An 18,018-nucleotide genomic window follows, 5' to 3' on the forward strand; every position below is an offset into this window, starting at 1 on the left:
TAGACAACCAGAAGCTGAGAAGAGTTGAAGAAACCATAAACTGCAAAATAAGCCTTTGGTTAATGGAGAACTTATTGCCCTTGTTGATATACATTCCATTTACTTTGAATTTAGTAGAATTCAGCATAGGTATATGTGTGTGTACATATATACACACATATTCATTGGAAAGTACATCATGTATGTTACTATATTAAAAATGAAATACAAATTTATTAACTCTAAATATATTACAAATTACTCTGTATTGCAAACTATGTAACAGCAGAGCAATCTCTCTAGTATTTTTTTCTTGAGGTTGGAAAATTCACATCATTTCTGTTTTCCTTTTCAGGAACGACTCTAGGTCCTCTCACCAAACCTTTTAGTACAGGTCAGTATATTAATTCCTTGTTTTATATGTTAAATAAAAATATCTAATAGTATAAATTATTAGTAACTTCTGGTTTTTAAGAAAGCATTTATAGGACAGTTTAGCCTTAGCAAAAATATTTCAGACAAGTAGTATACTAGGCTTTTACCACTGGTTTTAAATTTTTCTTAAAAAACATTGAATTTATTTTGGGTCAGTTTATATTGACTGGCTATAGAAACATGGTTTCTATTTTGATTTTCTTCTTTATCATTAATTATTAATATAGGATGTACCACAGTAGCAAATATAATAAGTTTTTTTAAAAGAACATAGGTTATACATCTAATAACATATGTTATGCTCTTACGTGTTTCGAGTTTAAACATGTGCACATCTAATAATATATGTTACTCTCTTTGCTGTTTTAAGGCTGAAAGTAGCAATTACCTATTTCATAATAGTGTTTATTTATGGTTATTATCAGCCCCAGGCAACAGTGATTAGGGCAAAGGATCTGTTTATTTTATTTTATTTTTTTAATTTAAAAAAATTTTTTAAATGAGGGTACATAGTAGTGTATACATATGTCACATACATGAGATATTTTGATATAGCCATGCAATATGAAATACACACATGATGGAGAATGTGATATCCATCCCTTCAAGCATTTACCCTTTGTGTTCTAAATAATCCAATTATATTCTTTAAGTTTTTCTAAAATATACAATTAGTATTGGTGATAGTCACCCTATTGTGCTATCAAATAGTAGGTTTCATTCATTCTTTTAAATTTTTTTGTACCCATTAACCATCCCTACCTTTTCCCCACCTCTCACCACCCTTCCTAGCTCTGGTGACCATCTTTCTACATTCTGTTTTCAAGAGTTAAATGGATTTGATTTTTTTAGATCTCACAAAGTAAGAACATGTGAGGTTTGTCTTTCCGTGCCTGGCTTCTTTCACTTAACATAATGATCTCCTATTCTATCCATGTTGCTGCAAATGACTGGATCTCATTCTTTTTTTTATGACTGAATAGTACTCCATTTCGTATATTCTTTATCCATTCATTTGCTGATGGACACGTAGGTTGCTTCCACATCTTAACTATTGTAAACAGTGCTGTGGCAAATGTAGGAATGCAAATATCTCTTTGATATGCTGATTTTCGTTCCTTAGGGTAAATACTCAGCAGTGCGATTGCTGGATCATATGGTAGCTCAATTTTTAGTTTTTTGAGGGACCTCCAAACTGTTCTCCATAGTGGTTGTAGGTTCTGCCTATTTTAAAATAGTTATTTAGAGAAATGTATGAAGGCCTAGTGTGACTCAGTTCAAGATATGGAAAGCTGTATTTGTAAAAAAGAAAAAAAGGCTATGATATGAAAACAAATACTTCGGAGATTCTAGACAGAAAGTCACTGGTTTTATTGATTCCATTTTCTATGATAAAATTGATTAAACAGTTAATTCACCCCTTGGTAACAAAGTCCTAGTAGACTTTAGATGAGAAGTTTATGTTTTTTTCAGGCATTACTGAAACTCCGTTTTCCATCATCTCAACATCTGGGAATGCAGGCACAACACGAGTAGTGAGCTCCACCATCACTCATGCTGTGGGCATGGCAGGTAAATTCAGTTCAGAGCAAAGTATACCAGCCTCAACTAAGCAACTAATTTATTTTGAAAAATATTGTCCTGAGTAACATTTCCTAAAATTAGTTGCTTGCTGAGTCTTGTTGAACAAACTCCTTTACATACATAAATGGGTTAAAAGCCATTTCTTTAGTGTATAAATGAAACTATTTCTCTTTATGTACTTGCTAACTAATCCATGGCCTAATTTTATTTTTTCTACATTTATTTTCTCTAGCAATTTTCTTCATTTGAAAGTTATGACTTGAACGCTTTTTGGAATAAGATATAGTTTACATAAAAAATAATGGTTTAAAGGATATAATCAATGCACAATAGCACAAATTAAGAAACTGGTTCATTCCAATTAGATCAGTAAACTTAAATTTTAGCGTGATGACCATTTAGTTTACATTTCTTAAAACCTGCATCAAAATTACTTATCAAAATAATGATAAGTCAATCAGCTATATCTTTTGGGTATGAGGCACTATATTTAAAGATTTTGAACAGGGCTACTAAAAGTTTGGTTGACAGATGGGCAATAGCCAGATTATTACTGGTTTTTGAGGTAATAAGAACTGAAGCAGAGACTAAGCACTTAAAAACATAGCAATTTTACAGGATGATTTTTATGTCTATTAAATAAAGCCTTGTGTTTTGTATGGTTTTACTTTTAAAAATTTCATTTCTCTGTTTTTTTTTTTTTTTAAATGAAGTCTTACTCTGTCACCCAGACTGGAGTGCAGTGGCGTGATCTCAGCTCACTGTAACCTCTGCCACCCGGGTTGAAGAAATTCTCTTGCCTCAGCCTCCTGAGTAGCTGGGACTGTAGGCACTTGCTGCCACACCCAGCTAATTTTTTATATTGTTTTGGTAGAGATAGGATTTCACTATGTTGCCCAGGCTGATTGCCAACTCCTGAGCTCAGGCAATCTGCCTGCCTCGGCCTCCCAAAGTGCTGAGATTACAGGTGTGAGCCACTGTGCCAGGCGTCATTTCTCTATTTGTATGGCCTTTTTCAAAGTATCCATCTAGGACAGATTCCAAATTTTACAAAATTGATCTTTTGCAATAGATTGTTCAAGAAGCACAGATTAGAATATTAACTGTAGCCAGACTGCTTGAATGTTGGCTCCTGGATCTGCTGTCAATCAACTGAGTGACCTGGAACAGGTCATTTAATCACATCTAATAAATAGGAATAATAATATGACTTGTTTCAGAGGAATTTTAAAAGAGTAAAGGAGTTGGTTTGTGTAGGGTCTTTTTTTTTTTTTTTTTTTTTTTTTTTTTTTGAGACTAGAATTTCGCTCTTGTTGCCCAGGCTAGAGTGCAGTGGCACGATCATGGCTCACTGCAACCTCCGCCTCTCGGGTTCAAGAGATTCTCCTGCTTCAGCCTCTTGAGTAGCTGGCACTTACAGGCCTGTGCCACCACACCTGGCTAATTTTTGTATTTTTAGTAGAGATGCGGTTTTGCCATGTTGATCAGGCTGGTCTTGAACTCCTGACCTCAGGAGATCCACCCACCTTTGCTTCTCAAAATACTGGGATTACAGGCATGGGCCACTGCGCCCGGCTGGGGCATTTTTTTAAAATTCTATTTTTTATCAAAAGTAACCAGTGGCCCTCCTGCCCCAACAATGAGAGGAGAGGAGGGCATTATACCCAGGGAACCAAGCAAAGGAGCTACAAGCCCAGGAAAATCAGGCAAGTCAGGACACATGCTTTAGTACCTGTTAAATGGGTAGATAATCAAAGTATATATGCTGCTCAGGGAGCTTTAAATTTGACTTGAATTGCCTAGTCTTTTCCTTCAGAATCACCATATGTTGAAATCACTGCTACTGTGTTTGTCAGGTACAACTGGAGAATCCATGGGTGCAACCACAGAAGCAGGCAGGGAAAGCACATCTGGAGCATCAGACACTGGGGCCACCAGCCCTGGGAACCCAGCAGGTAAGACAAAGACTCTTTTAGGGGGCTGTAATTGGGGTCCAACACAAGATTTGCCAAGACCCCAGAATACGATAATGAGATTAGATAGAGATAGCCAAGGACAATATTTTAGGAAAATGACATGAAACTCTGAATATGCTGAAAGAATTTTTTTTTTCATAACTATCCATATACATTAAGTACCATTATTCTTCCAAGTAGGAACAACTGGAGGAGTGGATGCAGCCACCACTGGAGCTGCTGATGAAAATACATCTGGGAGAACAGGTACTGGAGGAGCAAAACCATCATGACGCTGTCCTGTAGACATGTGAGCTTTCTGCTCAAAATTTAGTCAGAAACAAGGGTTCTTGGGGAATCCAAACATTATGTAAGGCTGTGTGTCCAGAAGACCAGATCATTCCAACAAGCATATGCCGTGTACCTAATACTGTGATCGATGCTCTGTGGAATACAGGAAAAGGATAGGCCATATATTTGTTCTCAATCCACTTCACTTTGGAGAGGAAGGCATAAATATTCCTACACATGTAGATCATAAAGACTAAGAAAGTTAGGAGTTAATTAAGCAAATAAAAGGTACACGCTGGAGCGTAGGGCAATTCTAGTAAGAGTCTAGATAATTCAACGTTGAGCTATTCAATGTTGAACAGTGAATTATCTGCATGATTATTATATTTTACTAAGAAAGACTCCTTTATTGAAATCAGTACAATATCAGAGTTTCCTGATTTATCTGATTTACCTTGAACAATAAATTATCATGACATTTATGAGATAGATTAACTTTTTAAAGGAAAAAAAATATGTATTTCAGGTGACTTTCATAAGGATTTAACTTTCCTAAGCAGCCATTACTTTTCTGCCATGATAAAAAAATTAGGCACACCTGGGGTATTATCTGGAGCAACCTTGGCAGTCGGAGGTGGTATTACCCCCAGAAAAACAGGCACTGCAGCCACAGTTTCTGGTAAGATCCACCAGCCTGGATCTAATGTCTCAGAAGCTCCCAGCCATGACTCCGACACTAAGTTGTGCTCTATAAACTCAGGGTAGAACTAGTATTAGAATGCAGGGCTGAGGAGAGTTGGAGGGATAGTTTCTTTCACTTCCTTTTTCTGGAAACTTCCAAGTAGTCATAGTAACAGAAGTAATAACATGCATACCTCTCCCCATCTTGGTTTCAGGAAGCACAGGAGTTTCTGTGGGCTCCACCACTGCCAGCCCTGGAGCCTCAGCCACAACCTCTGAAAGCAGCAAAGCAGGTAAGTGAAAGGGGAAATCGGTGAGTGTGCAGGAGTAAAATGGAGAGTGTGCCTCTGCCCACATTTCCTCTATTTAGCAGCATTGTAAGGAATGAGAACTGGAGTTACTGACCACCGGTATTGCCAGTAGTAATCGGCCATATAGATTGACAAAAGTTCCTATTCTGGAACTTCTGAGCCTGTGAGTCTGGAGTGGGGCTAGGATCATGGTGTGAAATCCTAACTACAAATTAGAATCAACTAGAGAAATGTTTGAAAATACATATTGAAGAATCCTTCACAGACTAATTGAATATGTATCCCTGGAAGAAGGGACCAAACATTAAGTATTTTTAAAAGCCTCGTGGGTCCCATATGTAACCTGGATTGAGAACCACTAGGCTCAAATATCTGAATATTAAACAAATAATAAACAAGCTTATTTACAAGAAAGAAGTAAATAAGCACTCTCAGGGATTCCAAAAACTGTATAAGATTACTATGATCAATTTTTAGAAAGCAGGAACCATATCTGGAAATGAATAAGTATAAACAAAAGATATTTTGGAAGCAGAAAGTAGCACCCTCTGTTCTGCTAAATCAAAGATCATGATACATATTTATTGTTTATTTTGAAAGGAACTACTGGACCCTCAGTGGGTGAAAAAACTAGAGCCACAAGCAGGGAAGTGACACCATCTGAAGGCATGTCAGGTGAGTAGAGGACGTCATTCCAAGGCCATGGCTTTTGGTGGAAAAGACAGTGTTTCATCGGAATTTGGCAAATTTTACCTAGTATAAATGCCATCCAAGAAAAGATAGAATGGTATATAAGTGATTAACATTTTAAAGAAAAGTTTTAATTTATGTTGTCTCTAAATTTTTCCTTTAAAACTACTACAGCACTAGGTTGTCAGAAAAACGTATATACTCTCCCAATAATGTGTTTGTCAGGTGTAACAGGACAGTCTGTTGGAAGTACTGCTGGATCTGACAGTGAAATCACAACTAGAACATCTTTCACCGGTTCCAACCCACCTGGGAAACTCACCAGGCCAACCCCGGGTTCACCCGGTCACTTTAGTGGTGGTGCGTCACAAACTTATTTGGAAACTCAAATTCTTATAAGTTTCAGTGAATTTAGAAGGGACTTAATTTACAACAAATGATCATAGATGGTTTAAGTCCTATGGCCCCTTACCCCTCTAAAGAAACCCTGAAATTTGTTAAAAGAATATTTCATCCTAACCATTTATGTAGACTAAGGTTGCCAGAGAAAACATAGGATACCATTTACACTAGAATTTCACACAAATCAGGAAAATTTTTTTTTTTTGATGAGTTTGTCCCATGCAGTAATCGAAACACAGTGTTTATTGTTTGTCTGGGATTCATATTTAACTAGGTATCCTGTATTTTTATTTCGTGATTTTGAAAACCCTGATGCAGACTGAGCACTTGTTGTGGCTCTTTTCAATTAGGAACAACTGAAGGGAGAAACGTAGCCACCACTGGAGCTGCTGGTGAAAACACTTCTGGAGCAGCAGGTATGGAAAGAGCATAATCATAATGAATCCAGGCAGTCGAAGTGTAATTCTTTTACTTAAAATTTTTTCAGAGACAAGTTTCCCTGGGGAATATAATAATCATTATTTGTGTAATGTAAAAACTGCAGAATTTCAGGAGAAAATCAAAAAATATTTGCTGTGTGTACAACATCATCCTGGGTGACACAGCCAACATAAAAGAGGAGTAGAGCAAGGTATTTGTTCTCATAGAACTTCATGTCTGAACAAAAGAAATTAATATTTATAATACACAAAAAAGCAAAACCATGCAAGGCAAAAGATAATCAAAGTGGAGGAATTGTTCTATGACACATGTTAGAATAAAACTTGCGAGGCAAATCTAGGAAAGTGACTGATTAATTTGGTTAAAACAACAGAATTATTCTATTTTGAAAAGAATATATTATAATCACTGTACTCCGAGCTATGTCTATATGCCCCAACTTGAACAAAAACTGAAAATATAGGGAAGCAGAGTGAAATTTGAAGGATCCATTCAACTGCCAGGGAATAAAAAGCAGTTATCATTCAGGTTTTGGGGAAGTAGAATTAAAAGCAAAATATTCTTCAAACCCAGAAACCATCTGAAAAAAGGTAGTAGAGAATTAAATACAGGTTTGTTATTGAATAAGCATTAAAACAGAATGTGATACATTAGAGGCAGTCTGTTAAGACAGTGCAAAATCACAGAGATATCTCACTCTCTTATGATATATACCCAAGCAGATACTACTGACTATATACATGTTCTCAATATAAATGATAACGGTCTTCAAGTAGGAGGACTTGAGAGCACCATTTATTACACATAGTTCATCCTAAATTCATCTCTGGAAATGAAGCAGGTGAGTAAGTTGTTCATAGCTGAATCTGTGAAGAACCTTTCTTAACCTAACTTCCTAGATATTATGCCTCTGTTGTAAGTATCTGATGACCTGGTTCAATATTCAAACACATAAAAAGTCCTTTTATCACAAGCAGAATGTAATTTAATTAGTCATAGTATCAATGTGATCCTTAATTTGCGCTGACACTAGTAGAATGTAATAGCATTTAAGCTCAAGAAATCAATGGGGGAAAAAACAGGAAAATGGTGGCTGCCTAAATTAGAGTCTACAGTACCTCTTTCTTCAAATTGTAAAGATCAGAACAGTCCACACCTATGGTGTTTAGAGGAGACAGGGAAGAGCAAGACTCCAAAAACTGGGAACGATGGCTCTGAGGCTCACAGTGGGGCTGAGATTTAGGTAAGGGCATCAAAGAAAATAGAGAAGTATAACGAGGTCCTAATAGTGGTAGAATACCATTATTACAGTGTTTCAGTCAACTGGAGCGGAGCCTCAGAAGGAAAGATCCCCCAACTTGAGTGGAAAATACTGACAGAAAATCTGGGACCTGGCAGGTCAGAGAGCCCTCATGAGTGGAGTTGAAAGAGTATCGGAAAATGCATGGAAGTCGTTGGAAGGGAGAGGAACCCTTGGAGCCTGGGTGTCAAAGGAAAAACAAAATATGTAAAAATAAGGGTCTCAGTAAAACAGGATATTAGTGACAGCATCAGAAGACAGACAAGGAAAAAGTGCCGCTTATAAAAGAAGCTCCCTCACAGTAAGAACATAAGAGGGAGCCCTTTATCTGAGAAATTTGGGAAGCCAGCCTGAAGCCTCTCTGCTGCCCCCTGCATAGAATCTCTTGCTATTACTGGCCCACAAAACAATGAAAAAAAATAGTAATAATGAAGAAAAAAATGAAATTCCAATACTGAGACACAGCTATTCCTTTGTATAGATTTTTAAAAACTTTGCAACAACAGCAAGCAAATTCTAAATATCTAGTCATGAAGCCAAAGAATATAAAAAGGTAACATAAAATAACTAAGGAAACAACTGCAGCTACAAAGAGACATAAAAAATTACAGATTAAAAATTAGGAGTGGAAATAGATAAACAGCAGGAAGATGTTAAAATGGAATTGGCGAAAACCCAGGAGAAAAATTGAAGAAAAAGAAAAATCATCTCAAAAGAAGATCAAATAGCAAGGTGCTCCACTGAGAATAAATAAAACTGAAAATACAGCAAGGCTGTTAGAGGACAGAACTGAAAAGATGGTCCCTATCCCTGAAATATTGCAGACACTTTCAAAAAAATGTATAATGGGCTAGAGAAGGTTATAGTTTTAGGAAACAGGCAAAAATATCCAAAATATACATTATTGCCTTTTCTGGAGAAGAAAAAGCAATGAAAGAGAACTAATATTTAAAATTATAAATAAGGAAAAAATTTTCTTAGTTTAGGGAAAAAAAACCCTAAATCTATGTAGTGAAAGAACCTACCATATATCTGGAAGAATTAATCTGAACAGTCAATTATGCAAAGTATTTTGAAAAACAATTGGATTTGCTTTACTCAGAAAACAGTAAGTAGTGCAGAGAATTATTTAAATCTCATGAGCTAAGTACAAGAAGCTTAAGTTTTTAAAAAAAAGCATTCAGGAACAAACTAACGTTTAATTATTTTTATTAAAACCAAAATTAAGGAATCTTTTAATGTAGTTTATAATATTAATAATAGATCTAAGGGAAACAACCCACAGAAGCTAAAAATGTATTTGATAAACATTAAATAATCATTTCTGATGGGGAAAAACAGATCATTCAAAATAGTAGGAATGAATGAATACTTCCTTAAAACAGGGCCAGGTGCAGTGGCTCATGCCTGTAATCCCAGCACTTTGGGAGGCAGAGGCAGGAGGATTACCTGAGGTCAAGAGTTCGAGACCAGTCTGGCCAACGTGGTGAAACCCCATTTCCACTAAAAGTACAAAAATTAGCTGGGTGTGGTAGTGGGCACCTGTAGTCCCAGCTGCTTGGAGGCTGAGACAGGAGAATCACTTGAATCTGGGAGGTGAAGGTTGCAGGGAGCCAAGATCACTCCACTACACTTGCTCCAGCCTGGGCAACAGAGTGAGACTTCAACTCAGAAAACAAACAAACTAACTAACTAACAAAAAACAATAAAGTATATATACCTCAGCCACACATGTAGCATCTTAATAAGGAATTTCTAAACCTATTTCATAACTTCAGGAACAAGGTAAGGAGACATTCAATCATATTACTATTTAACAGTTTCTGGTGTTATTAATAAATTGGATTAGATAGTAATTGAAAGCATAGAATTTGAAATAGAAAATATTTAAGTATTTCCACTTACAGATGATATAAAAGTGTACCTGCAGAACTCTAGAGAATCAATGGAAAAACTATAAGCAGAGAATTTAATAAGGTACGAAGACACAAGATTGATCTGTAAAAATTAATAGTCTTCATAAATATAAATAATAAATTAAAGTATATATTTGAAGAGAGAACTCCAATTTATATAAACAACAAACAAGATAAATTACCTTGGAATAATCCTAACAAGTTAAAACTTAGATGAGGAAAACTTTAAAACTCTCCTTAGTGACACAAAAGCATTTTGACCAAATGGAAAGGCAACCTATATCAGTGCACCCAAAACCCCTTCAAGTTTTGATAGAAGGACTTACAAGACTCAGTATAGAATCATACTCATGGCTATGATTTATTGCACAAAAGGATACAAGCAAAATCAGCAAAGGGAAAAAGTACATAGAGCAAATCAAAAATTAGAATAATAGAAGATGTGAATTGAATTACACAGAAAAAGAACTATAAATGATTCTTAATCCTCTGAGAAAATGATCAACTTCACACAAGAAAAATGCAAATCAAAACTATACTGAGATACCATTTCTCACATGTTATGTTGGCAGAAATCCAAAAGTTTGACAGCAGCCCTGTTGGCAGGTCTAAAAAGAAACAGGTGGTGCTCTGCACATTGCTGGTGGGAGCACAAAATGTTACAGCCCCATGGAGGGGAACTTGGCAAAATCTAACAGAATTACAGACTCGTTTATCCTTTGACCCAGAAATCCCACTTTTAGTGCTCCTGAAGCCAGACAACCAAAGTACAAAATAGCGTATGTATAAGCTTTTCATACCAGCATTGTTTTTTCAATAGAAAGGTTGAAAACAGCTCATCAAAGACACATTGAATAAAAGAGGACAAAAAGCAGCACTAGGTCATCCTAACAGAAGAGTGAGAAAGATCTCCATGTACTGATTTAGTTACTTTCAGAATTTATTGTAAAGGAAAAAAAAAATCAGAGTTGTGTCTACCCTTTATACCTTTATAAAAAAAGAGGGGTGTATGTGTATGTGTGTGTGTACATATGTGTATATATATTTTGTGAGGATATGAATCATATACACATATGCAAGTATGTATACAAAAAACATGGAAGATAAACCGAAAACTAGTAAAAGTCATTCCTTATAGGAAAAAACCAGAACAGCAAGATTTTGAGTTCTCTGAGTATTCTTTTAAATACAGTTTTGGCTTTTAAAAAAGGAAAATGTTATATCTATTTTAAAAAACAAAATTAAAATGAAAAAGCAAACCCTAAAACTGAAAACTAACTGAAACAAGTGAACCTCATTGAATATCAAATTATAATCACATGGAGAAAATAATTATTTCACATGACTTTAAAGCACAGTAATCAGACTGTATATGCTAGTATCATGTATTTAAATGGCAAAAAGATTGCTAGGAAATTTTAAACTTGATTCAATAATTTTCTTCCTAGTAGTTACATTAGTGTTCTCACCTTGAAATTTTTTTTATATATCACAGGATAAAACAATTAGTAGTTATATGACTACTATTAGAAATCAAGATTTTCAACTTAAAAGAAAAGAGATAAAATAATTAAATCAGGGCTGGACCTTGCGCCTCACACCTGTAATCCCAGTACTTTCAGAGGCTGAGGCCAGGAGACTACTTGAGCCCAGGAACTTGAGACCAGCCTGGGCAACATTGTAAGACTCCCCCCCCCCCAATCTCTACAAAAAATACAAAAAATTAGCCACACATGGTGATACATGCCTGTATGTAGCCACTTGGGAGGTTGAAGTGAGGGAATCACCTGAGCCCAGGAAGTTGAGGCTGCAGTGAGCTGTGATTGCACTACTGCGCTTCAGCTTGAGAGGACTGAGATCCTGTCTCAAAAAAAAAAAAAAAAAAAGAAATAATTAAGTAAATTTCTGTAATGTTCCATTTGAGTTGGAAATATATATAAACTTGTGATATGTATGTAATTTTTATTAATCTAAATACACGATATATAGAAAATATGTATTTTCTTATATTAGAAATATATACAAATTTATTATAAATATGTGATATATAGTTCTAATATATGGAAATATATATCTTCCAATATAATACATTTGTTTTCTATATATTTGTTTATCTTTATATGTTCTAACTCTGGCCACTGAAATGGCCTGCAAGCATTGGTGCCCTAACAGTAGTGTGCACCCTTTGTCACCGACTTTGGGCTCCTAAATTTCTATGTTCACTCTTGCTTGGAGAAATGATTACTTCCAGGTCTTGGGCATGAAAAGTTCAAGGTGAGCTTGGGACTTCTTGGGTTAGAAAATGAAGAAGCAGGCCGGGCGCGGTGGCTCAAGCCTGTAATCCCAGCACTTTGGGAGGCCGAGGCGGGTGGATCACGAGGTCGAGAGATCGAGACCATCCCGGTCAACATGGTGAAACCCCGTCTGTACTAAAAATACAAAAAATTAGCTGGGCATGGTGGCACGTGCCTGTAATCCCAGCTACTCAGGAGGCTGAGGCAGGAGAATTGCCTGAACCCAGGAAGCAGAGGTTGCGGTGAGCCGAGATCGCGCCATTGCACTCCAGCCTGGGTAACAAGAGCGAAACTCCGTCTCAAAAAAAAAAAAAGAAAAAAAGAAAAAAAAAAGAAAATGAAGAAGCATTCAAAGAGTAAGGGAGCTCTGCTTAAATGACAAGGGCACTAAACTACATGAGTTCCTGTTGACCAAATTTGGAGAATTTTGAGCACTGAAAAATAATTATTTGTAGTTGATTGAGACACATTTATAATATTGAAATATATATGCCTCCAATGATGATTAATAAAAAGAAACAATCACAGCAATATTTGATAATGTTGGCAGTGACTATCATGTCAAGTCCTTATTCTGAAGTTTGGTAATTAAAGGGAAAATTAATCAACTATCAAGTATTTTTTATTAGAAACTATGGATCAGGATATTCAAATAGTTCCAGTTGATTAGAGAAATCTCTCTTTTTGAAGAAAAATTCCAACCAATAAATGTTGAAAAAAGACACAATTAGAAAAATCATTGTTTTGAAATCCTGAATTAAAGAGACAAGGAGCAAAATAAATGCTGAAAACATTAGGTGAAAGGTTGACTAGGACCTGGATGTTTGTCTGATGCCAGATTATTTGCTAATTGCAGAATCAAAAATGCTTTACACTGGAGAGTTCTAGCTGTCACCATTTAAACCTAGTGATCAAACATAGCGTTGCACTACTAAGTTAATGTCAATTAACTTATTCTTTTATCCTCTGGATGCCCTGCAAACTGAAAATGAATATAAGAATTTAATTGCAGTACAAGACCAGCCTGTTCAATGTTAGAATTAGAATTTCTGCTGGGAGAAATAGGAAATTTTCATTTTTAATAGGCTCACCAGATGATTCTTACACACATTAATGCTGAAGAATTACTGTCATTCAATATTCTTGAGCAGAGAATATATCTGTTATGAAGAATATTGACCTATTAATTGGGTAAAGTTAGGAAACAATTGCAATGTTTCAGGTAGGAGGAAGACATGAATTTGGGTGGTGAAAGTAGTCATAGAAACATCATAAAAATCAAGTTGAGTTTAACAAATATTATCATATTTTCATCGCTGCCGCCGCCGCCGCCGCCTCCTCCTTCTCCTCCTCCTCCTCCTTTTCCTCTTCCTCCTCCTCCTGCTTCAAAATGAAACAAAACAAGAACAACCAGAATATCAGTTGAATTGACTACACTGGCAGGAAGAATGGCTGGGATGCCAGGCAGTGAGTTGGGACTTAATATTGAGTAAATGACTCAATAATCACAAAAGCTTATTCATTCAAATCAATTGCATTAATCAGAAACAAAGCTATTGAAATACTCAGACAAAAGGATAAATAATGGTAATGTCTAAGGTTATTTAATAGTTGCCTTAATTTCCTAGAAGCTTTGGAAATTCATGTAATCCTAGCTGCCTTTGCATGTTGACCAGGTCCAACAGAAGGGTCTGTGGAAGCCACCACCAGAGCAGGCAGTGGAAGCACAGCTGAAGCATCAGGTACTGGGGCCCCTGGCCCAGGAAACACAGTAGGTAAGACAAAGCATGTATTGTTGTCGGAGCAATGGTCAAACATAAAGGTCTTATATATAATTAGCAATATAATTAGCATAAGTCCAAGTGAGTTTTAAAAAAAGAAGTTAATTATAAGAGAATGAGGAAAATTCTAGCAATAATCAAATAAGTTTAATAATAAATGTTTGTCCAAAAGCATTTGCAGCATAGCAACAAGCTATAGGCAGAGCCTCATAATTTTTCAAATTGGATACAACTGGAAGATCAGATGCAGCAACCACTTTGGCTTCAGGTGAAGTCACATTTGAAGTATCATTCATATCTAAACTAATGTTTAATTAGCAGAAGTGTGAGCTCTGATGTCAAAATTTGATTTATCAAAAGAGGTTATGAACAATCTAGTAGTTGTAAATAGATTAGTGCAAATGTTACCAGAAAGTGTGGGAATCCTCAGTTCTTTTCTAACGTCGAAGAAATAATTCAGCCAAGAGATGCATAGCAAGGATTAAGTAGAAGAGTTTATTGAAGGAAGATAAAGTACATTCTTAGAAAGTAATGGAAAACAATCTGGGCTGGTACAGATAAAAAAATAGTAGGAGCAGGATTTATTTCAGAAGTGCACCCTGAAACACGAGACAGAGTGGGCTGCTTGGCAGAATGAGCCAGCAGCAGCTAGTGCTGGGGGACCTCTTTTATGAGACTCTTAGGTGATTATTCATGAAGAGGCGTGAGGGGGTGTTATTTACACGCACCTTCCAGGATGTCTCTTTGGGCACGCATTCTCTTTGGTTGTAGGTGCTAGTACACAAATCGCATGTCTCTTTAGCATTTAAAATCTCCACCCAGGGATGTGTTTTTTACTATTATAATGAGCAAAAGTCTACTCCAGGTCAATTTTTTGGAGGAATGTGCATGCTCATCAGTGAGGACAGTCCCTAATCTGGTTTTCTCTAGCCAGGACCTGGCAGGTCTCCCTTCAAGGAAGGAGGAGCTCAATCGCAAGATCAGAAGTAGCCAGTGTAGCAGTTGTCTTTTTGCTGACTGTCAATGGGCAGCACTGACTATGAGCGGACAGTGTCTCCAGGACTTCTTTTCCCTCAGGGCTCCCTTGCCTGCTCGTTTCTGGCTTTCCGCCTACTCTAACACAAACACTTCTATTTTGGCTAGATAATATTTACTGAGGGCTTAGTAATGTGTTCTGTACCAGAAGATGCTCTTATGCTTACAAAGCTTAGAATTTTTAGAAGAAAGTAATGTTTAATTAAACACATGAAAAAAGCAAAAAGTAAGTAATATAGCAAAAGGTGTTGGGAGAATAATTTACTCTGGAATGATAACTTGTAGGTAATTTTAGAAAGAGGCACATTCAGTGTAGAAGGCAAATAAGGATTGTGATGTTATAATAGTGCCTTATCACATTAACATGTATGCCCTTTCTGAGCAAGAAGTCCTAATATCACTAAACTGAGTAAACATTATGAGTATAAATATGCTGGAAGAGATTTCCAAATTGTTTCAGGTCACAGTGACTGAATAAAAGCAAGTTTCTTAAACTTTGTTTTTTCTGAAAGTGTCAGGCGCACCTGTGGTATCACCTGGAGCAACACCTGGAGTTCCAGGTAGCAGCATCTCCAAGGAAGCAGGCATTGGAACCACCAGTCTTAGAAACTCAGGCAAGTCGGGACATGACTCCTTAGCAGTTCTCAACCCTGCCTTCCTCAGCAGGTTGTGATGTGGACTATTGGTCAGGCTATAACTGACATTAAATGTCAGAGCATAGGGAAAGCATCTGGAAGATGTCCTTAAAGCACTATACTGTAGAAATCTCAGTTCTGTGCTATTAGCACGGAATAGGGACCAGTACTTTCACAGCAGTGAGCCTGAACCATTGTTGTTCATAACCAGGAACCCCGACAGTATCTGCTGCCTCAACTACAAGTAGCCCTGTGAGTGAAACCACCAATGCAGCCTCAGCCACAGCAGTGACAATCTCTGGAAGCAAACCAGGTAGGTAAAATGGGGGACCTAGCACTTGCAGGAGGCAATATAGGATGTTCATGTAATACTGTTCCTCAAAATCAATGTCATGCTATTAAGTAAGTCAAATCACTTAACCTCTGTAACCTCTGTTTTCTTATCTGAAATATGTGGGTCAAAGTGATCTACTTTGTGAGCTTGGGATGAGGAGCCAAGGAAATAAATAATCAACAGTGTACATCAAAGTACATTTTTTTAAATGTGGAAAGGATCATTATTTTTATCAATACAGAAAAATGGACAGTTCTGTAATTTTTAGTTGGAAGTTAATTTAAATGAAAATTGATTATCTCATCACTTAAGAACTTCTGTGAATGAGTCCTTTCCATTTTTGCCTTTGCAACAGGTACGGCTGGAATACCAGGTGGTGCAACTAGTGGAGGTGAAATGACATCTGGGTGGTCTAGCAGTGGTACCACCATTGGCTCTTCAGATAAACCAGGTGAGACTAGCAAAGCACTAAAAGGTCACAAAAATAGGAGTGAGTGTGGAAACCTGTTTATAAAAGCTTATTCAGTAGGGTATTAATTCAGTTGAAAATCTTTCCTGCTTGAAACTTAAAGCACTGTTATTTAAATATTCTGTGAATTCATTAAAAACATTGCCATTGCATGCTTTGTTATTCAGTATTTCTGTACCATTGGGATATCAATTAGTGTAATACCTGAAATCACAGATAATAAAAATGATCTAATAGTTTAGATATTTTCCATTATTAAACTAGACTAGTGCCGCTTTTTAAATCTGATATTGTCACAAGATCAATTTAGAAATCACTGGAATGTTACTTGATACAAGCATAGTGGAGTTAAGTTTAAAAAAAAAAAAAAAGCAATAGTGATCCTCTGACACTTTATCTCATGGTTGGTCCATAATTGCTGTTTTTGAGTTAACAGCTTCTAAGGATGTATTTATTCATTTTGTTATAATTTCTTTGTCTAAGTTCTGCATTTTTCACACAAAATCACTTAGACAAAAAGCTAACATAATTCAATATAGGTTAAAAGTTCAAAATAATTATAAAATACTGTTAGTTATTTTTGCAGATCATTAATTGATTATATAATTTTCCCATAGTACAAGTATTTAAGAGTTCAATAAATTCTTCTCTGTCTCAAATAATATAATATGCTGTTGGGCATCAAAAGGTTATCTTACATCAGCAAGGGTATTTAAATTTCAAACTGGAATTCTTTTTTTTTCTTTTTTTGCAATCTTTTGCAAAACACCATTATCTTTAGTATTAGAAATTTTTGTGGTTTAAAGTATTAACATATTTTCCCATACGTTCTTTACTGAACAGAGATCTAGAACCTTGATGAATAGCTTTCCCCATTTCTAAGAACAATTTGATAAGTAACACTGCCTTCTGAATTGTTTAAAAATTCAGAAATCAATTTTCTTCCTAAAACCGCTACACATGGGTTTTTTTAGTCTTCTTTTCTAGAATTTACAAATAGGGCATGTCTATAACTCATTTGCTCAAAGCTGACCTGTTGAAGAAATATGTAAACTATGCAATGGGTGTTGCAGATCCCTTGCTAAACATGTTTGTGTCTCATAATACTTGTTTCAAATGACTAAAGAGATAGATTACCAATCAATTTATTTATTTATATTTAAATACTTCTCAGAAAATAGGCAAAAAAACTTGCCTGAAAAATATAAGGATAGGATAAAATATTAGTAGATAAAACCATTCTTATATCTTAATTTCTACTGGCTATATTTAATACAATATTGTTGATAATATAAACATATGAAGCAGTCATATATTTATATACTTATGTATGAATTATCTTAATCTGTTTTAACAAAAGTAAAAATGATAATCAGAAAAAAAGTATAGAAAGTATAAAAATGGGCATAGTGTTTTCACATGTATTAACTTACTTGAATCTTACAGACACCCTATGCAGTCAATAATATATTAATAATTATTCAG

The 18,018-nt window shown here is 35.8% G+C and overlaps 1 protein-coding gene across 1 annotated transcript in view; it reads left to right on the forward strand.

Annotated features, from left to right (window-relative positions):
* The window catches only part of MUC19 (mucin 19, oligomeric), a 160,852-nt gene that overhangs the window by 63,698 nt on the left and 79,136 nt on the right, over positions 1-18,018 (forward strand). The window contains exons 42-53 of the mRNA XM_074403475.1: positions 335-373; positions 1,888-1,986; positions 4,155-4,220; positions 4,837-4,923; positions 5,141-5,218; positions 5,837-5,911; positions 6,152-6,286; positions 6,679-6,744; positions 13,956-14,054; positions 15,608-15,709; positions 15,942-16,043; positions 16,420-16,515. Coding sequence (XP_074259576.1) covers positions 335-373; positions 1,888-1,986; positions 4,155-4,220; positions 4,837-4,923; positions 5,141-5,218; positions 5,837-5,911; positions 6,152-6,286; positions 6,679-6,744; positions 13,956-14,054; positions 15,608-15,709; positions 15,942-16,043; positions 16,420-16,515 — 1,044 coding nt within the window. The remainder of the gene's footprint in view (positions 1-334; positions 374-1,887; positions 1,987-4,154; positions 4,221-4,836; positions 4,924-5,140; positions 5,219-5,836; positions 5,912-6,151; positions 6,287-6,678; positions 6,745-13,955; positions 14,055-15,607; positions 15,710-15,941; positions 16,044-16,419; positions 16,516-18,018) is intronic.

The sequence above is a fragment of the Saimiri boliviensis genome, chromosome 7 (genome assembly GCF_048565385.1).
Source record: "Saimiri boliviensis isolate mSaiBol1 chromosome 7, mSaiBol1.pri, whole genome shotgun sequence".
Lineage (NCBI taxonomy): Eukaryota > Metazoa > Chordata > Mammalia > Primates > Cebidae > Saimiri > Saimiri boliviensis.